The sequence below is a fragment of the Stegodyphus dumicola genome, chromosome 4 (genome assembly GCF_044657685.1).
Source record: "Stegodyphus dumicola isolate Sdum_Otavi_A_Nest chromosome 4, ASM4465768v1".
In the NCBI taxonomy this organism is placed as follows: domain Eukaryota; kingdom Metazoa; phylum Arthropoda; class Arachnida; order Araneae; family Eresidae; genus Stegodyphus; species Stegodyphus dumicola.
The window spans coordinates 61,285,623-61,308,878 of record NC_140771.1 but is presented as its reverse complement, the minus strand read 5'-3'; the positions used below and the strand labels follow the sequence as shown (position 1 = coordinate 61,308,878).

Genomic DNA, 23,256 nt, shown 5'->3' with positions numbered 1-23,256 from the left:
AATATAAAGTTAAATTTTATGAAGCTATAATTTGCATCAGTTCATTTATAAAAAGTAAATCACAACCAAGCAGGAATACATTAAGTAATGAGAAATAAAACATAAAACTTCCCAAACTTGAACTAATGAAATGGGACGGTGAAGTTAAAGAATGCCTGTGTTTCTGGTGTCAGTTTAAACGAATTTACGAGCATAAAGAAATGCAGTTGGACGACAAATTCCAATATTTAATACAGTGTATATTGTCAGGTAAAAGAGTGAAAGAGATCATCGACAGCTATCCATCTACGGCAGAAAATTATACAAAAGTGATTGAAAGCCTCAAAGCAAATTTTGCCGTGATGAACTGTTAGTGGAATACTGTGTTCGTGGACTATTAACTTTAATTGTTAAAAATGCTACCAAATCAAGACTTAGTGTCACTAAATTATGTAATAAGCTTGTATCCCACCTCAGATCATTAGAATCCATTGGGATGACCTCAGACAAATATTCTGCAATGCTCTTCCCATTTGTAAAGTCGTGCATTCCAGAAGATCTGTTGAGAGTTTGGTTAAGAAACTCAATAAATGAAAAGAAATCATATAGTGCAAGATTGACCCAGTTTTTAAATTTTCTAAGGGTTGAGGTCGAAGGGAAAGAAAGAATAACTGTAGCAAAGTGATTCCTACAGAAAAATTCATAAGGGTAGGGAAGATGTTATTATACCTACTGCAAGCAACTTGTTTTCAGTTTTGTACTTCAGTAAAAGCAAAACTTTTACTGAAGTACATGTTGAAGAAAGAGTGCTAATTTCACAATTTTCTTGATTGCACTCGACAGGAACATTTGATTTCTTTTTAAATTCTGAACAACAAACAATGTAATGCTTCCTATCACAAAACATGTATAGAACTTTGCTTTTACAATTTTTAGCTTGATGTTTTGCTTTCAGACATGTAAAGCAATAATTTTCTCTTTCATAATTTTCAATTTTTCATCATGACTTAAATTTTGTGCTTTGTAGAAATTTTTATCATGACTTAAATTTTGTGCTTTGTAGAAATCTTTGCTTTGTGAGAGTTTTCACAGAATATACAATTTATTACATTATTGTAATTTATTTCCTTTGCTTCCGAAAACAAGTTGCTTGCAGTAGGTATAATAACATCTTCCCTACCCTTATGAATTTTTCTGTAGGAATCACTTTGCTACAGTTATTCTTTCTTTCCCTTCGACCTCAACCCTTAGAAAATTTAAAAACTGGGTCAATCTTGCACTATATGATTTCTTTTCATTTATTGAGTTTCTTAACCAAACTCTCAACAGATCTTCTGGAATGCACGACTTTACAAATGGGAAGAGCATTGCAGAATATTTGTCTGAGGTCATCCCAATGGATTCTAATGATCTGAGGTGGGATACAAGCTTATTACATAATTTAGTGACACTAAGTCTTGATTTGGTAGCATTTTTAACAATTAAAGTTAATAGTCCACGAACATAGTATTCCACTAACAGTTCATCACGGCAAAATTTGCTTTGAGGCTTTCAATCACTTTTGTATAATTTTCTGCCGTAGATGGATAGCTGTCGATGATCTCTTTCACTCTTTTACCTGACAATATACACTGTATTAAATATTGGAATTTGTCGTCCAACTGCATTTCTTTAGTAGTAGCCATTCAAGCGGAAGGAAAGAAACTTCATTTTCGAGCTTTGATCGGTACTAGATCTGAATATTCTTATGTTTTAAAAACAGTAGAATCCTTAGGAACAAGATAAACTCATAAAAAATTAACATATTTTGTATTTGGAGGAAAAACATCTGATATGAATCATAAATGTTATAAAATAAAGTTGAGAATCTGCATACTGGTTATAGCTGCAAGGTTCTTGTTTTAGATCTGCCTAAAATTTATGGATCTATACATAGCCTACAGAAAGGACCTTGGATATCAGAATTAGCTAGAAATGGAATTCATATCACAGAGGTTGATTGTGTCAACCCGTAGATTGATCTTTTGATAGGCTCAAACTTTGCAGGAAATATTTATACAGGAAAAATACAGAAATTAAAGTACAGGCATTTTTGCCATGAAAACACTGCTCGGATGTGTTTTTGATGCGTATTTCCAAACCCTACCCCACTTTTCGAATTTTTGACGTCATGGAAAAATCGACTAGTTTCGCCTGGATGGTAATTCTTGAGTATGTGCTGAAGGGCGAGAAGTAACATAAACAGAACTTTGGCTTGCGCTAGTAAACAGTATTAAGTATATAGTCTGAAAGTGCATTCGTTTTTGTAATTGCATAATTTGAATGTAATAAGAAAACTTCATTCAGATAAAATTTATTTTAATATTATTATCTGGTTATAGGATTATGCGAAATGCTGAATACTGTAGGTACTATCGTAATCTTCACATAACCTTTCACGTTGGATTTTGCCTTATCACTGTAAAATATATTGTATAATAAAGATTAAACCAAAGCAAATTACTTTGTTAGAGATGTAAATGTTCTAACTGAATTTTCTTTCTTTCATTTATTATTTACTTCCGCTTTGAAAACACATTCATATTTGGCAAATAATTATTTCCGCTGAAAATTCTTTGTTTGTTTAAAAACTATATTTGTCAATAATGTAATAAAACTCATTAATCTAGTGCTTTGTAGATCAATACGACAACGAATTCCAAATGTTTTAAAAAAAGTTCTTTAATCTTTAGTTTGTAGTAGAGGCAACTAAATGGCACAGAGAAAAATATTTCAATAAAAACGTTCTCCATGTTAATTCAATAGCAAAATTATTTCTATTTCAGTGAGAACTCCACTTTCAATGCTTATATCACAGAGAAATGTAACGTAAGCATGTTGGAAGCTTTAAAATATAAGCTAAAGGTTTACTATACAGTTTTATTTAACAAACGTAATAATTTACTTTCATTCCTTTTAAATCGGCATATTCGTTTCCAATAGATTACTAAACTTTTTGGCAAGTTAGAGACTTAACTTGAACACACGGTATTCCGTCACTTAAAATATCAATTAATTGTTCTTTTTCATTTAGAGATACATTGGAATTGAAAATACCAAAGGAAAATGGGTCATGGATCCAACCTAACTCCTTATTTGGAAATTTTTCAAAACGTTTTCTGTCAATTTTATCATATGTTGTTTTAAACAAAAAAATCTGTATTATTTTAGTAAATTCTGATAAACATGTTTCTGTTGCTTTTGTTCAATTCTCCTTGCTAAAGTATTAGCTTCAATATTGGTGCTCAGTATTAAAATGTTTAGGTTTTCAGAAAATGTCTACTATGTAACTGAGTTTTCCTAACCAATCATTATTAATGAATGAACTTGCTGATGTATGTTTCTTTCCTTCCAAAAATATGTAAACTGTATTTCTCAAATCGAAAATATGTCGCAGTATTTTTCTGTGTGAAAGCCAACTGACTTTGGTAATAATGTCTCATACACAGAACTTCTCTCATTACAGCGTATTAAAAAGAGACAACTGTTTAGGATCTGTAATTAATTGTAGTAATAACCCTGCAATATCTTGTGCAATTCTTCATCAATGTCTTTTGCAACAAGAGCTTATACAAAATATGTTACAATGATAAAATATTATATAGGGAGAAATTTTCATTATTAACCCTCTTAGTCCTTTATAATTACCTGTTAATGCTGCAGCATCATCAGTACAAACTGCGACACAGTATGTCTAGGTAAGATTATTCGTTTAAAAATATCTGTTAATAATTTCAAATATTTTCTCTCCAGTTGCTTTTCCTTCCCAGATATTATAACATAAAAAATATTCTACTGCATCGTCTTCAAAAACGTATCTCAGATAAACAATGAATTGAGGCATTTTATTAATGTCGGTAGTTTCATAAAGTTGTATTGTAAACATAGGATTTTGTATTCTATAGCGTCTGATATGACAGAAATTTGGTGATAAACGGTATCTTTTGATAATGCTATTGTTTTTAAATCATTACTATATTTTTCTCTATGCATAAATGATGTCATTTTAACTGCTGAAGGAAGAATGAGCGATTCTCCAATTGTATGAGGTTTTAAAATTTTTGCAATTAAATATGAAACTTTTAGGGATGCCCGTAAAGCCTTCTCAGGAACTGTTCTATATTTTTTTAAAAATACATTTTAATTTTCATGCTCTCAGCTCATTCCTTAAAAGAATTCTTCAGATTTATATACTAAATCTTTATGTTTAATTTCTAAATGTATTTTTAATTTCGCAGGTTTCATGCTTTCCATGTGCCAAGTTTTCACTTCATTTAACACACAATGGATATTCATTTTCCATTGATAATGCAATATGTAAAACAGTATAAAGTAAACTCGTCTTGATATTTACTCAATTTTTATTAGAAGTAGAAAGAGAACCAGTGGATTCATTTTTGTTTGTATTTTAATTGATAGTTTTTCTCTAAGTTTATTTAATGTTAGTTCATCGATCCCGTTTCTCTTGTGAACACCGGTTATCTATTTTGGGCCATTTAACCATCATGAACAAAACTGCAACTAAAACAAAATTAATTTTATTATCCTCCGAGACGCTACTGAATTTTCCAATACTTAGGAGATATTATGTACTTGACAACAAATTTGACGAGAAATAAGAAACATAGTTTATAAACGATGCGTATTATAATTACAAATTGCATGCAAGACGCTACTAAGATAGCCAAAAAACTACATCTTAGCTGCGCGTATGCAATTGCTTTAAAATTCGATTCCAGCTGTTTGGAAATTATCAAGCATAATACAAAAATCAAGAGCAAAACAATAAAATGAAAATATGAAAATGTTTAATTTAAAATTCCTGGCAAATGTTAAAAAAATCCAAAATTCTCTTCAAATTCCGTACATCTTTTATTGTCAAATAAATTTATTTGAATTTGGTGACCGCCCATAAATATGTTCATGACTCCCAGGTTTAAATTTTGTAAAAACAATACAAGTTATCAATAGCATTTTGAAAAAAAAATTGATTTCTGACTTGTCTTCAACAGAACAGCATGCAATAGAAACAGAGTATTTTCAAAATTATGGGAAAGTACGACTTATGTGAAAATGGATAAACATTGGCCGTCCAATGTGAAACGTGAATTATGGTTTAATATATTATGTCCATAGCTTGTGTATTTTGATTATCTAATTAAATACAGAATGATCCGTTCCTTCAAATTTCTGCCGGAAAAACTGCTAGAAGATCTATCCCATTTCAAATGAACAGAAAGCAAGTGTTGTATTCTTATTCAACAACTACAGTACTCTCGCATAATACGTATAAGAAATGAGTTAGGTTATTTAACTAATGTGCAATCAGTTTTAATCCTTATTTACATGAATGACATATCACACAATGTTGTGTAGGCTGGTGACCTAGCGATGATGACTCAAAATGCATCTCTGCGTTCAGGTATACGCTCCTTACAAGAATATAACCATGTACTGGAGTCCTAGTTTCAGCAGGTCATTTTGCTGTACTATTCAATCTCTGTGGATCCTAAATTCTAAAAACTTTTCCACTTCTAAATTCCAAAAATTTTACTACTTGATGTTTCTGTAAATTACAAAATTTTGCACACCTGCCATAACCGCACTGGCTGTGGCTTCAGTTATCCAAATTTCTAACAAGTCAAATATTGTAACGTGATTTTAGACCAGAGTTTCTTAACTGTAGATCGTGACCCCCATCAACAGCAGGGGGTAGCGAAAAATTTAGCAGTTTTTGTATTTCTTTAACTTAATATAATAATTTTACAATTACCAGATATTTTTACACAATGTATCTGAAACTAGATAAAGATTAGACAATACAGACAAAGAGAAAAACAAAAAACGTTTCGACGCATTCTTTTTATAATATAAATGTTCATTTTACTTGCTTCGCACATGATGCTGTCATTTCATTTGTTATTTAATAAAAGTTTTCACATTGTTCTATGTCTTAAAATTAGAAATTAAAGTTAATGACCTAAAACTGCAATAGTATCTTACAGTAAAAAGGGAAAAAATTGACAGTTTCACTCCGCGTGTGTCGGATTTTCGCAATGCTTATGAGGTCCCAAAAAATTTTCATAAATATTTTGGGGTCCTGGGGTCACGAAAAAATCTGTGATAAAAAAGGGTCGTCACTGAAAAAAAGTTTAAGAAGCCCTGATTTAGACCAATCAATTTCCTGATGCCAACCCATTTTTTTTTCCTGTTTTGTTTCTCAGCCGAATTATGTTTCTGTGGGAATTTTTCCATATTTTTACTGTTTCAGCTGAATGGCAAACACAATAAAATGTTTCAAATGACTATTAGGGGAAGAGGATCAAATACCCCACATTATTATTATTTATCTCCTGTTTCAATTCTGAGTTATATTATGTTTTCTGATAGAATTTTTCCATATTACATATTTCAGTTCAACAAAAAATCAACTTTTAAAATATTGAGGAAAAACATGTACTAAAATGTTTCAAAATGAAAATGTGGAATAAATAAATACATAAATTAGTTTTTTCTATGAGTGTAGGAATTCTTATATATATATAAATAAATTTAGAACCAAATTTTCACAAAGACCAAAACATTGAAATTCAAATGAACTTCATAAAATCCTATAAATGTAGAATAAGAATATTTGAAAATGTAAAAATTAAAATAAAGCGTCACAAGAAAAACCAAAAAAAGAGTATAAAAGAACAAGAAAGACGAGGAATCCAACCAACTTCAACATAACATCGTCAAGAAGAGGTATGTCGAATTTAATTACATTTCCCCTTCTAAACAAAGTCCTTGCTTTTCTGTATCCAGAATCGGCTGATGAACCATTTCAATATATTTTTTTATCTTAATAGTTCACCCGAAAATTCTGGTCCTCCTCAAAGCGAATGAACATGGCAAAACTACAAAGTAAAATTTAAAAAATATTTTTCTAATCTAAAAAGAATCTTAAAAAAATGAAAACATGCCCTTAAAAATGTAGAAAAAATTAAAATCCTACAGTGAAAAATCTTTGAAAGTTCAAAATAATCTTAACACAAAACTTTGCTAGAACCTCTTATCAAACACCAGTAGCAAAGGAAAATGTAAAAAACAAAGTAAAATCATTAAAAATATCTTCCAAATTAAAAAGATGTTACTATGCTAAAAAGAATATTTGATATTCTACATTTACAGGATTTTATCAATTTGAATTTAAATTTTGCTTTTCTGTATTATCTTCTGCTTAAAAATATCTTCCAATTTAAAAAGATTTTACTATTCAAAAAGAATATTTGATATTCTACATTTACAGGATTTTATCAATTTGAATTTAAATTTTTAGTCTTTACAAAAAATTGATTATAAATTTCTTTCTTTATATATTTACTGATCAATTTTTCGCAGCATAATGCACGAAAATTCTTGGAAGGATTATAAATTTTCCTTTTAAAAAATTATTTGTACATACATTGTCCAAATACATGTGTATATATCTATTGCACATAAATCCCTTTCTTACATAAAATATATATATATGTATAAAATAACTAAATAAATTGTAAAGGAAGTCAGGATAAAAATATCCTGTTCTGTTCTCTTAATTAGCAAATATGAAATCTTAATAAAGTAGTATGAAATTTATAATGGCAAATATTAAAATAGATGAAAGTAAATAAAATTTAAGTTATAGAATGTACTTTATAAAATTAATAACAAGTGGTTAAAAATATATATTTTAATTACTTAAAACATGGAAGTTATTTGGCAGAGATTGTTGGATGTAAAATTACTACTTCATATTTTCAGATTACTATTCTTCATATTTAAAGTCTCAACTTGCAGTCTTAATCTATATAACAACCATTGCAAAATCACCCGTTATCATATTCCAAAGATCAGCAGCATACATATTTTTCAAAATCTTGTATAATATTAAATATTGGCTTTTGATAGTCCAGTTGATACAAATAAGATGAACTGTTTTTCTGATTTTAGACTAGTAGTTTATTCTTCATTAACTTACTTTTCTACAGTATTTCATTTTTTATATGCTCGACTATTTAAAATTTCAAGAGCTTTCCAGACTTTTTTTTTTTTTTTTTAGTTTTTTTACTGTACACACATTTTAGTATTTACATCATCAAAAGTGCACAGACTTGAAGTGAATTTACTTTTGCAGCTAAACACAGGAAGTGGAAAACAAAAAAGTGCTTATTCGGAGATTGTATTTCTTTTTCGTTCATGAAAATCAGTTCATTACACAAACATGCAATCACACTGCACAAGCATGGGTGGAAATTTTTAACATATTTAGTAATCCTGATAATTATGTTAAATAAATCAGAAAATATTTTAATGTATAACAAATGAATAAAGTAGTTAAGCTTTTATCAAGCAGAATATAATACTACAGTTACAAAGATATTTAATGTTATAAAGTTGGGTAATTTAAGTAAATTTCAGTTTTTCACCAAAGCAATGAAGTATTTTGATAATTATGAAATTCCTTGTATATCTTTATAGATGAACTTTATTGCTGTTTTAAGCAATTAAACAACTGTGCAAGTTATTTTAATAATTTTGAAATATATACACTAAAAGAAACATTAAAATGTATTAATCTATTTGTCAACTTTGATTTTGGCACAAAAGCCTGCAGAATCGTAGTTTCTTCGTAGTTTTTAAGCACACAGAGGCACTGCAATTCTTACTTATTCCTTGATCTGAAGTTTTCTGCAAGTGTTTTTTATTAAAATTGCTGTATTGGCACACATACAATTTTTTGTAAAGTGACTTCAGATCTGGATAAGTTTTTCGAACAATCTCGTTTGTTTTACTGGCGTGGCTGAATTTTGCAATGAATGCATCACATTTATTGCTAAGTATCACCTTCCAGATTTTTCATACTGTTAATGTATATGTTACGGTGAAACACCGAAATCTGGAGAATGTCGACTTTCACCGGTGAATATCAACATTCACATAGTCGCTTGGTGTATGTCCGAAATATTTTCCAAATACTCTTATTTCTGACTTACACCGGTAAATGTCGACTTTCACCATGTACTAATGGTGAATGTTGAACACATAAGAATATTACATTTTCTTCTCCGTAATTCGGTCGCGAAAAAACGCACTTGAGACTTAAAATAAGAACTTAAGAACATAAGAACTTAAAACACACTGTACATTCAAAATGAGAAAGGAAAATAATAGAAGTTAAAAACCCACTAAATTAAGTGATTCAAATCTTATTTATTGCAACAACTTAAACTATTATGACGCTTTGAACTGCACAAGAGGCCCTTGCTTTTACAACTGCATTTATTTGTGGAACACTTCCTTTTGCAATGACAGCGCGTACATATACTCCTCTCTTTTCAACCTACACCAGAGGATATCTGTGATTGTCGACATACACCGTAGAGGGTCCGAATGTACAAGAATGTAATGCAATATTCGATCTTTCACCGACGTATTTGGTGAATGTTGACATTCTCCGGTGAAAGTCGACATTCTCGAATTTCGGTCTTTCACGGTAACATATGTATCAGCAGTGAATTATTCTCCTCTTTCCACAAATACACTACCCCGATAAACAATAACCATTCACTAAAGATTTTGCGTAAATTTCCACTCATAATAGTTTAAATTGCGAAAATCTCACAATTAGCACCTAAGCACACTATTCAGCACCACAATTCTTTCGAAAGCGCGCCGTAAAGTAGTTAAAAATGGGGTACGGCGTCTTCTGTTTCCCAGGTGAAACTAGTCGGTATTTCCTTGACGTCAAAAATTCGAAAAGTGGGGTAGGGTTTGGAAATACGCGGTTTTGATGGTTTAAATCTCCAACAACTGGAGGTGAAAATACTATTTCTGCTGTAGTTACCTTCCTCTTAATTCACAATCAAGATGTCAAAAACCTCTGGGAATTAGAAGCCATTGGCATTACAGATCCCTTTGAATTCAAATCTAGAAGTGAAAATAATAAGATCGTAAACAATCATTTTATGCCAAATTTAAGAAAAGATGATAAGGGAAGATATGAAGTGAAATTGTCATGGGTACATGACAAAAATCTTCCTGAGTATAAAGGTATAGTTGAAAGAAGACTGGAAAAAACAACAACTAAATTAAAAATGGAAGGTAACCGTGATGCCTTTAATAATGTGTTCGAGAAATTGTTAAAAAGAATATATAATTGAAAAGGTAACACTTGAAGAACTATCTAAATCTGGTTGCCACTTGCCACATAGAGGGATTTTCAAATAGAATTCAACAGCCAAGGTTAGAGCAATTTTCAACGCATTAAATAGGAAGAAAGGATTTCTTTCACTTAATGATTGTCTTGAAAAAGGACATAAAAATTTAGAATTGATGCCGTCATTGTTAACTGGCATAAAACATCAATAGGCCTTCTTACAGATAAGCATTGCCGAAAAAGATCGGGTTTATCTTCGATTTATGTGGTGGAAGGATAGTGAGCGTAATGAAATTCGAGGTTTTAGGCACCGCAGAGTAGTTTTCGGAGTTATGTGCAGTACGTTTATTCTTGGAGCAGTCATTCGTCATCATCTAGAGAGAATACATGAATAGAACGTAAAGAAATTGCAGAAAAGTCGTTTTATGTTGAAAGTCGTTTTATGTTATGCAGAAAAGTCGTTTATGAGATCATTTTATGTTGATAACTGCGTCACTTCATTGGAAGCAGAAACGGAACATTTTATATAAGTCTCTATACAGTTACTGCTAATGCAAAATGCTACATTTGAATTGAAAAGCTGGGAGTTTACCAATTTTAATATATAAACTCCAGAACTAGAAATATCTAAAGTCTTAGGAGTGCTGCGGAATTGAAGAACTGACACTTTATCTTGTGAGGTTGATTTAAGAACTGAAATTATTGAATCATTAACTCGAAGAATGCTACCTTCTATTGCACAAAGAGTTTTTGATCCGATTGGGTTTTGTTACCCTGTAACATTGTATCCAAAATTACTTCTTCGAGAATGCTGGAAATCAAAACTTGGTTGGGATGATGAAGTATCAAAAGATGTAATTGATAAGTTTAAGAAGTGGTTTAAGGATATGCCAAGATATATGTCAACAGAAAACTGTATATCCATCAGTTTGCATACATTCTGTGATGCATCTAAATTATCTTTTTTAACTGTAATTTTCTTCAGAAGTAAAAGTTAAAATCAAGTTTCAGTGCAACTGGTGCTTGCTAAATCGAGAATCGCACCACTCAAAGCAATGTCAATTCCTAGACTAGAGTTAATGGCATGTACAATAGGCGTACGTCTTTCTGATATGGTGAAAAAGGCTTTAAGAGTATCCAAGATATTGAAAAATGTTATTGGATAGATTCACTTTCAGTGTTGTATTGGATAAGTCATGATGATACATGGACTGTGCTTTTAAAAAAATAAGTTAAGGAGATAAGAAATCTCTCAGATCGAACAAAGTGACGACATGTACCAGGCACTGAGAATCCTGCTGACTTACCATCAATAGGTCGTTCTGCGAAGAAACTAATAACATCACAATGGTGGGAGGGTCTTCAGTGACTGAAGTTATCGGGAAAAGAATGGCCTCATTATACCCCAAATGATGACGAAGAGAGCGTTGACACGGAAAGGCGCAAGATAGTTCTAACAGCATTGAATTATGTCTTCAAGAGTTGTTAGCTACTTTTCGAAGTACACGAAAATTTTAAGAATGATCGGATGGATGTACAGGTTTGTAGAAAATTCCCGAAAGAAAAGAGAGTATGGAGAGTTTAAAGTTCATGAGCTAGAAAAAGAAGAAAATTTATAGTAATGCTCATACAACTTGATTCCTTTTCATCTGAAAATATTAAAAATTTAAATTCCATTAGTGAGTTTAAGGATGAAGGAATTTTGCGATTCATGGCAAAATTAACAAAGAGGAAAGATTTAGAAAATTTTAAGTATCCAATTTTATTGCCAAGTACACATAAGTTAGTTTAACTACTAATTCGCATTAGTTAAACTCCATCCTCATTTGATTTTACATCATGCTGGACTTCATATGCTCTTAACCAATCTTCGAGAGAAATTTTGGATTATAAACAGTAGAAAAACAATAATAGCAGCTATTTCTAAATGCACTGTTTGCAGAAGACACAGTGCAAAAGCAATGAGAACAGTTTCTGTGCCACTTCCAGAAGACAGAATTAGAGAAGCATCCATCTTTAAAATTGTTGGAATAGACTTAGCAGGTATTCTTATTTTTAAGGATGGAACAAAAGCTTGGTTTGCTTTGTATACATGCGCTGTATTCAGAGCTATTCATCTGGAACTGCTAACTTCTCTATCTACGAATTGCTTCCTCTAAAGTTTACGAAGATTTATTGCCAGACGTGGACGTTCTTAAGTAATGTTTAGTAATAATGGGATGAACTTCACAGGAGCTAATAATCTTTTTAATGCTATTGACTACAAAATGATTGAAGGTGAAGCAAGTAATAAAAAAATTACATTGAAATTTAATCCACCCTCAGCTTGCTGGCGAGGTGGTTTCTGGTGACCTTTGATCGAAATGATTAAGAAAATGCTAAGAAGACTCTTTAAGAATGCTTCACTAACTTAAGAGAATGCTTAGCTTACTTTGTGAATGTGAAACTATAGTTAATTCGAGACCATTAACTTATGTATCCGAAGATTCAGATGAGTTAAAACCAATTACTCCTGCAATGTTCTTGCAAGAAATTCCAGAAGTTGGTGTGCCAGATCTTGACCATACAGACAAAATAAATTTAACTAAAAGGTTACGGTACTAGCAGAGACTTCGGAAAGAGTTGAGAAAACATTTTAGAGTAGACTGTCTAGGAAATCTCATGTTCAAGCAAACAAATAAGAAGTCATCTTGAATTAAAAGTTAATCAATATGAATTAAAAGTTAGGGACATAGTTTTAGTCGAAAACGAAGATAAGAAGCGAGTATTTTGGCCTTTGGGGACGAATAGTCAAATTGAGACAATAACTTCAGACTGGTTAAAGTTAAGGAATCGAATGGAGAGATTCTAAGACCAATTCAACGCTTAAGCACTTTGAACTTTAAAATATACTTTAAAGTAAATTTTAAAATAGACTTTTAAGTGAACTTTAAAATAGACACTTAAGCGACCTTTAAAATGGACTTTTGGGTTAAATTTTAGTTTAATTAAATATTTCTTTTAATAAAAATCCTGTTATAAAAAAGTGGGAGTATATTAAGTATAGCATTGTTCATATACATTCAACAAGTATAATATTATTTTCCCTTTCGTTTTGCTTTGAGTGGCAACAGTTGTAAAAGGTTATAATTTTTTTTATAGAATAAACTTTTTTTGTTGCCATTGACTTTTTTGTTGTTAAATTTTGTACAGAGATTATTTAGGTAGAAAGGAGTTTATGAACGGACAAAATGGTGAACATTTACGGTCATATCTAACACCTACAGATTCTTCATTGTTTAATAATAAGAGATAAAAGAAAAAAAAAGTAACCTCCACTTAAATGATAATTGCGAATTAATACTTTAGCACTGGATATGTTTTAAGAATTATGTATATAAATTATATATATATATATAATTATATATATGAATTACTCTATAAATATAAATTCCAATTTAAAAAATATGTAATATGATGTTATTTAATTGTGTATTGGTTATTTGTGTTCTGTTTCGTTTCAGGAACATTTTTGTTAATTAAAATACTGGTGAAAATCTTAGATAGCGGATTTTTAATTCAAATCCCCAAAATACAAAAGTTAAGCGAATTTTGATAAATTCCGCCGCGACCTTCCTGCAAATAGTCCCCCCCCCTTTTGCGATAAAACTACTACCCTATATATACATATATAGTACAGAGCTACAAATTATTGCTAATACCTATGGAACATTTTGAGAATTACTGATAAATATTTTCAAAAATGTGATACAAAACTGATGACAGGAGTTCTACTAAGAAAAAACTCATATTTATAACGCATTATTACGATAAATTCCTCTCACTGTCATCTATCAAAGAAAATCTTCAAACAACCAGGAAAAGAATATTATTATATTTTTGAATTTTTTATTTTAAGGCCGTTTCATATGCAATCTAAAATACATAATACGTTACTAAATTTATAATAAAAATTATAAATTCGCATAGTTTAAGAAAACTAAAATTCTCAATTTAAATATTATTTTTACTTAAAAAAAGTGCAAAAATTAAGCATTATTAAGATTGTAAATATTTTTAACTTCTTCATAAACTAAATTATTGAATGGATGCTATAAATAAATAACTACTGATAATACGGTTAACGTAATTAGATCCTCTTGAGATTAATTTTTATAATGATGGTTTAAAAAATTTTAAAGCAGAGAGCTACAGCTGATGGTAGGTGAAAAAGCAAAGAAAAAAATCAAATCTTACTTTTTTTAAACTTTTTTAACATTATCTTATATGATATTTATAGATATCATATAAGGTATTATTTATATGATATAGAAAATATTTTATAGGATTTATAAGTCTATTCAAGTAATCTTCATGATTCTTAACAGTTTCAAATATTTAATTTTGAGATACTAAAATCTTTAGAATTTCTGTTGCATTTATATTAAAATTTAGAAAAACCTTCAGTGCTTCTATTTAAATGTTCCTCAGAATAGTCTAATTTTATTTTGTCTAAAGCATCCAATTCCATTTTGAATAATTTCTATAATATTGTATGCAGTCACACCGAATCCTCTTTTTAAAAACGAAAGGAAATACTTTTTATCTTGTGGTTACTAATAATAACACAAAATATTTAATTCTTGTCATTATCATCACCCACCTGTCTATTTTTTTCGTTTTTCAGCTCAACTGCAGCAAAACACTGTAGAATAAAAACAATTAGCAGGAAATTGCGATGATGGATATGTTCTTTCATGTCTTCCCTTCCAAAAAATATAAATAAATAAACTTTCAAATCACTCGAATCATTGAAACGGAGAACCACAAAAACACAAAGTTTCTGCTCAGATGAAAAACTATCCGACCGTCGAAAAGAGCGGCTATCGTCTGCTCTACAGAAGAGTCGGAGAAGAAGTGAATGTTGCCAAACTGCACGAGGAAGAGGGGAAAAGATATTGACGGTGATGGTGATGAAAAAAAAAAAAAAAAAAAAAAATGTAATAATAAAAGAAGCGAAATGAACGTTTCTTTTTTCTTGGTGAGTTACGACATGACGGGAATAAAAAAATTCCCTATGCTTATCAACAGAAATCCCTATTAATTTTAATCATTAGAAATACTGGCTTCATTTAAAATTTTATTTAATGGAAATTGATAGCACCAATAAATTTAAAAAGCAAAGAAAGTACTCAGCGTTAAGAACAAAGTTTCATATAACCATTTATGTTTATTCTAAGGCTCAAGAACAGATAAAATTGAGACCCAAGACTCATGATATCAGAAGACAGCGGTTTTCAACTTTTGTAAATTCACGAAATCTCTTAAATTTTTACTAAAAATAAATTTTTACTGGAATCCGTAAAACCAACTTTTTTTAGATAAGCATCCTCATCAAAATAAATGTTAAAATTGAATTCAATAGACTGAGGCTCACATAGTTTTCGAACATTATTACTTTTGAAATTTATTTGCTTAGATTGAAAGGTTTCAGATTTTAACTTACGTCCAAAGGGGCATTTTTTTAGCATTTTGTGTGTTACCTTTATTTATTAAATATCATGTTCTTCACACTTAAACCATAGAATTTAGTTCAACAGCAATATCGCAAAATAATTTAAAATGAGCATATATTTAGAATTTCCAATACAAAGCCTCTGGCGCTAGAGTTTTTTTTTTTTTTTTTTTTTTTTTTTTGTTACAGTATTGCCATTGTTTGCCTTTGAAATTGTTTAGTTTGATAATAAAAATTCGTTGAAGTGTTACAAAATATGAAATCGATAATAAAATAAATTTCAAATTCAAATTAGGGCTTCTACATGCCCATATTCTATGGAAGATTATGTTATTCAACAAATTTTGATGGCTCTAGTACTGTCGTTTTATCACAATGCGGGAAACATACATACATTCATGCAGATTCTTCATTATTTAATTTCTTTAAATATAATACAAGGCGATAATAGTTAGTGGCAACGATTCGAAAAGTGAAACAACGCTTATCGTCATGCGAAAACGAAATTAATAGTCCTTCTGGGCAAATGGCCCCTTTGGATTAATAATAAAAACCATTGAAACTAATATTGCTTAGACCTTGCACTAAATAATGACTTCAAAATTTTTTCCAATATATTATTTTTCTCTATTTTAAGCCTTGTTTATTGCAAACTAAATATCATCAAAATACTCCTTGTAATGAAATAATTTAATTAAAAAGTTCTAATCAGTATTTCACATAAAAATTCTGAACTTCTAAAGTTTTATTGAGATATTTTGACAGATTACATTCCTTATCCTATTTTTTTTAATAAAATCACATTACAATTATTATTCTTCATTTGGAAATTATTAGTTTTTAGCAAAATATATTAAAAGTTTCATATCTGAATTGAATATACCAAGACTCTAGAAACTAACGAGAGGTCCTGCTAGAAATTTCATTATTTATCATTTTGAAGATACTAAAAATGTTCAAAACATCCTAAAAATTTTGATTTAAAACGTTCAACTATTTTTGATGTTATAAAATGATGAAAATTGCATGGAACAGTTGAAAATGCATTACAGTCTAGAGCATATTTTTAAGCTAACACTAAGGAACCGGAGCTTTATCCTATCAAAAATCAAAAACTATGGGAGTACATCTTTCAGCGGATTAGAAAATGGTTTGCAATACAAGTTAATTCTGGAACTCTTAGAAGAGTCACCAGGGAACAAGAATAAAGTGGATGATCAGCAAAAAAGAAAATTGTATCTCTCCTTAGCTGTTAAAGGGTGTGTTTTTTACTTAGCAAGGAAAGGCACTTTCATTTACTCATTTATTTATTTTACAATTCATCTCCACTCTAGTCAGATAGAAAGACGGATTAGCTTTCTTTCCAGCTAATTAACATGTCAACAAACAACTCGCCCAATCATACCGCGGATTGTTGGTTGCAGATTAAAGAGAAAATGAGACAATGTTTGCCCAGCTGTAGTTTCAATCTTAGCATGTTCTTCGGTATAATGAGAAGGAATCTGTATTGTAATCAAGAAAAGAAGAAGAAAGGTAATCTGACATTCGTAAAATCACCGTTATCAAACAATTTTCGCGCTAGAACAATGTTATATTTACCGGCGAGTCAAAATTTAATCTGGTTGGACCCGATGGACGAATTTCTCCGTGGCAAAAGTCGAAAGAAGAGTTGAATATGAAAAAACACCTATTGCCTACTTTTAATATATGCTATAAAGTACGTGTTACTCGCGTAACGTATAGAATAATTACCTACCTTTCAAGAAACCATCAGATTATTTATTTGGGACAACTATCTTAGTCGATAATTTTTTATTTTGCCATAGTGCTGGCTCTAGAAATCATATCTAAGTACGGTTATAACTAATTCGTTTGCTAATTTAGTGGCATCTAACTATTAGGAAGGAGAAAAAATAGTAATCAAATCACGGTCTCCAAAACCAAGGAATAGATCAGTAGACTGATTTTTTTTTTTCACATTCATCAAACTGGTCAATACAGATTCCTTCTCATTATACCGAAGAACATGCTAAGATTGAAACTACAGCTGGGCAAACGTTGTCTCATTTTCTCTTTAATCTGCAACCAATAATCCGCGGTATGATTGGGCGAGTTGTTTGTTGACATGTTAATTAGCTGGAAAGAAAGCTAATCCGTCTTTCTATCTGACTAGAGTGGAGATAAATTGTAAAATAAATAAATGAGTAAATGAAAGTGCCTTTCCTTGCTAAGTAAAAAACACACCCTTTAACAGCTAAGGAGAGATACAATTTTCTTTCTCCTCCCAAATTTCCTTATACGAGGTACAGAAAAGAAGTTGTAACATTTCTAAGCAACCTTTCCTAAGAAAAAAAAAGGAATTGTGAATATTGAGAACCATATTGATTCCATAATTAAGTTCGAAATGTTGGATAAGATTTCATAATAGCGATTCAATTTCATAGCCACAGATTAACTGCAATCAAACTGCTGAAGAATGCTATATCTTGTTTGACCTGATAATGAACTTATGCCCCTAAAGTTAATTTTCCTAAGAAAAAGTCAATTTAATTTTACTGTAAGTGATAAATAGAGCACTAGTTAAATCATGGAAGAAATATTTAAAAGAAATCTGAAAGGGTTCAGATTTTGACAGTCCCCCAAAAATGATCATTTAAAATTTAATGTCGTTTATCGGCAGACATTATCAACAGAGATAGCTATGATACATTTTATAGGATACTAGATTAATATATTATGGGGTCTTATTTTATTTTCCTAACAGTTAATTTTATTTTGGATACAGCCTTTCCTTTAAATCCTCATTTTCTTACCTACTCTTTCCTGCCAGAATGAGTTTTAAATTCACGCCTTGTGCGAAGAAGGATGGAAACTATTATTTATGCTGAGCTACTTCAGACACAACTCATTCTGCTTGTGTACGCCACGTTAATGCTAACAGTTAAAACCTGCTATTTTACGGCCGTAGATATAGATATTACGGCCAATTGTCTGTTAATCTACTAAAATTAGCCAAAGATATTAGCCAAAGACTCAAAGGTGATATTAGCCAAAGACTCACTACGCGTTAAATATCTCTGTGCAGCTTCGGCTGATTATACGACTTAGAATTAGTTAAATTTTACGTTTTCTGCTCTTAAGTGAAAACCATAAGTGCTGGTTATTTGTACGCCCAAGTGGGGATCATCTGTGAATATATTTGAATTAAAATAAATGTGTTACTTTAACCCTCTTTCTGTTGTTACTAACCCAGTAGAACTTCGAGAAAAGTCGCTTTTCAATTCTAGTAGATTCTTGCAATCAAGTAACTTTAATTTAGCTAGACCACTAATATCCATCAATAAGCCCACTGCATTATGACCAGCCCCATCTATAACAATGGGTTCGCCCAGGAACAAAATCGCTGAGTGTGCGCAGCTGATATTGGAGTATATAAAGCGGCAAGCATATCCTTTATTATATTTGTTTCAACTTATATAGCGTACTGGAAAAATATGATTTTTATGATACTGCACTTGAATATTTTATATATAGCAAATTTTAATGATTTTTGCATACCCATTTCAGCAGCTAATCAGAAGACTTCGAATGATCACTGATGTGATTTAACTATGCCTGTTTCTGATGAACTCCCTGCTAAATTTTGCTTTATAATTGCTTATGTATTTTATGTAAATAGCCTTTCTTATTGTGACAAAAAAATGTAATTTTGATGACTCTAAGCACTGAATATTTGTGAAATGCACACTGTTCGGAACCTTAGACCATTATCTCTCCAGCCTAACAGATGCCTTTACAGCTTAACGTGACAAAGTGGCCACGCTCTTTTCCACTTTACATCTTCTCCGGTCACACTCTGGCATTCCTATACTTGCAGCGTCTCTAATCAAGTCAAGACAGCAGATTGCTATCTGCAAGCTAAACACGGCAATACCGAGAAAATTGAAAAGAAAATCTTTCTAAACATAGCGCGATTAGCGACATAATGGGAAAAGCAGCTGATTTATCAGACTTCAGTAAAGGTCAAATCGTTATGGCTCGGCTACTGGGAACATCAATATCAGAAACGGCGCGTTTAGTGGACTGTTCACGTGCAGTCGTTGAAGGCACATACGCCGCCAGCAGTATGTCGTCGATGACGCATTGATTCCAGAAGACAATGAAGAGTGCTACGTATTGTTCGCCGTGACTGAAGAGCTACAACACCTGAAATCCGTACCAGCTACAACAGTGGCGACTCAGAAAGTGCTTCTCAACTCAGCCGGAAGCCGAAGCATGTCCATACACTGTCCGCACGTCATCGCCAGCTGCGTTTACAGTGGGCCAAAAAACATCGGAATTGGACATTAGAAGAATGGAAGAAAGTTGCGAATGGTCCGACGAATTGCGTTTTTTGGTCCACCACATCGACGGGCGTGTGCATACGCCGATTGACAAACAAAACCCTGGCTCAAGGATGCACAGTTGGATGGAGACAAGCCGGTGGTGGGGATATTATGGTGTGGGCAATGTTTCTATGAATCACATTAGAAACCATAATCTCAATAAAACAATCCCTGACGTCTGTGCGCTAGGTGAACATCGTTGCAGACCAGGTTCACCCATACACGACAACAGTATTTGCGGAGGGGGAGGGTGTTTACCAACAGATAATGAATGCACCATGTCATAAGGGTCGGATCGTCATGCAGTGGTTCGAGGAACATTCCAATGACTTTCAAGTCATGTTTTGGTCTCCAAATTCGCCTGACATTAATCAAATAGAGCATTTGTGGTCCACCTGGAAAACCAAGTTCGTGCTACCATGCTACCCCCTCGCAATGTGCGGGAATTGCAGTACCAGTTGGTGAGCTCTTGTTACCAGATACTTCAGAGTACCTATCAGCACCTTGTAGAGTTAATGCCGGATGCTGGCAGTTTTGAGGGCTAAACGTGGTCCTACATGTTATTAACAGGGGGTCGTAATGTAATAGCTCTTTGGTGTATTCAAATTATAGTGCTTAATACGTAATTAACTTTGGTGTATTTAAATGCTATATAGTTTCTGTATATTTGAAGAAAGAAAAATATATAGCAATATTCTGTAAAAATACATAATATTTTGAATCAGGTTAGATCGTGAATTAAACGCATTTTAATTTAAATGAATAAAATTAAAAAGTAGAAATAATTATAATAATTCATGATTCAAGATGACTTTTGAAACCTTTACTGATCTCTATTAGATTGTTTAGATAAAATGTTTTCGCACCTTCCGAAAGTGTTCCTTTCATAACCTTTCAAAATTTTAAATCTTTATAACATGTATATTTTTTTATATTAGACATTTGAAATGCCATTAATGAATATAATATTATATGACTCTGAACGATTACTGGTTCGTTTAACGCAGGTCACTGGGTTACAAGCTGCAACTACTTCGCCTTTCTTAATGACTTTCGCCTTATCATTTACATTGGAAACTCTCACCGTGATAGAGGACCTCGATAGGTCGATGAGTGCCGAAGTATTCGAGTATTCCTTTGGGGTTGTTACATTTCATAGAATATTCCATTACACCATATCGGAAATTTCTATTTTCAGCTATGAATCCTGGTAGTAAACATTTTCTTCTTGTTAGAGTGATATCGTCTTGATCTGTTATTTGGGGGGCGGACTTAACACTTTCACCTTTAATTCCACATGCCGTGTGATGGTAGGCGGCTCACCCAAACGTGATGTTAACGTTTAACTTTCCATCAATTTCGATTTTATCACACGACACTGTCTGGAGGATAAAGCGGGGCAGCGTTCAGATGAGTTTACCTTCCATTTGTTGAGCCAAGTCTTTTCGGATGATGGTAATATTGGCCCCTGTCTCGAAGATCATATTGCAAGTAACTCCATTGATATGTCCCATGATGAAAAGTCTATTATTGCCGCCACTCATTGCAGAAATCATAGTGCTTTTAAATGGGACTTCTCACTATCTGTCAAACTCCGCTCCGCGACAGGTTCACTAATTTGTTTCTTGCGTCTTTGGTGGGAAGCAGTCTTTCTTTCCGTGCTTTGGGGATGTTCTGCACTTCCTTCGTATGTGGCCTTTACCGCCACAGTTCTAGCACTTTAGTTTCGGTTTGTTTCTACTCCTTTTCCGCGTTAAGACATTTACTTTCCTGGTTAAATCGTCTGGATGAGCAGTCATTTGATCCAATGGTTCCTGGACTTAAGCTGTTCTGACTGGGTTTCGATGTGTACGAGGTGCTTGCTGGTCTGCCTTGAATTTCATGGCGTACATTAAAGCACATTGTAAATCCTTGACACCAGCAATTCGCAGGGTCTTTTGTATTTCAGGGTCCCGGATGCCATCGATGAAGTACAGCAGCGACAGGATTTCCCTTGTTTCTGATGTGCAGTCCGAAAGCATGAGATGAGACAGCCTTTCATCATTCGTTACGAGCTCCCGCAGCAGTTCCGGAAACTATTTCTCTTGGTGAGACTTTAACTGAAGCCTATGATAGTCTTCTATACATGTCTAACCAACACCCTGAATAGATCTTCGAAATCTAGCCTCTGGGTTTAGGGCAGACTCGAAAGGATATCCGTTGCCTCTGCTCTCAGTGAAGCGCCGAAATGGCAGACCCTAGCTCGGGAATCCCATCCATTTTCATCCGTGATTACCAAACCCTGAGTCTTATATACTTGGCAGGAGATCTTTCCATCATAAATAGAGCTTTTATGGAAGGTCGGGAAGGCTTGTGTAAAAATTTAAAAGCGTTAGAATTGCTTTCTGATATCGTTATGTAATTTTAAGCTGTCAACTTCTTTCGCGAAAGCAGAAATTCTGTACTACTGTATAAAGTTATTCTACTGTATAAACACTATTTTCGATTTGTTGTTTGAGAGAAGAAACTCTTTCTCCGATTTTTGATTTGACATCAGTACCTCTTTCTCCGAATTATTGCTCGATTGTAGAAAATCTTTTTCAGTTTCCCCTACTTTATTTTCAACCTTACCTACTACATACTTTCACATTTTATTTCTCCTAGACCTCTCCTCCTAATTTCTGTAGACTCAAAATTCCACTTCCTTTCTTCTTTCCTTTTTCCCTAGTTTCTAGCAACACTAACTCCTCCGTCAAATTTCACCTCCTCCTCTTAAATTAACATTTTATTTCTCCTTTTTCTCCTACCCCCAATTGACGTAAACTCTTAATTTCACCTTATTTCTTCTCTTCTCCCCCCTAGTCTCTATCAACATACACGCAGTAACCCCTGTCTAATTTTTTCCCTTTCCCCCTCATTTTATTTCTTCCATTTCTCCCTCCACAATTTTCATAAACTTTTAATTCCAATTTTATTCTTCTCCTCTCCCTCCTAGTTTCTAAAATCTTAATGCACTAACATCCTGTCTAACTTTCCCTCCCCTCATTTTTTTAATATTTTATTTCTTCCGTTTCTCCCCCCTCCCCAATTCTCGTAAACTATTAATTCCATTTTCTTTCTTCTCCTCTCCCCTCCTAGTTTCTAAAAACGTGATGCACTAACCTCCCCATTAATTTCCCCCCTCTTTAATTAACACTCTA

The 23,256-nt window shown here is 32.2% G+C and overlaps 1 protein-coding gene across 1 annotated transcript in view; it reads right to left on the bottom strand.

Moving 5' to 3' along the window:
- LOC118200610 (uncharacterized) overlaps positions 1–15,083 on the bottom strand; it is a 291,645-nt gene extending 276,562 nt beyond the window's left edge. The window contains exon 1 of the mRNA XM_085815009.1: positions 14,841–15,083. Coding sequence (XP_085671135.1) covers positions 14,841–14,936 — 96 coding nt within the window. The 5' untranslated portion in view covers positions 14,937–15,083. The remainder of the gene's footprint in view (positions 1–14,840) is intronic.
- Positions 15,084–23,256: the final 8,173 nt, after the last annotated feature.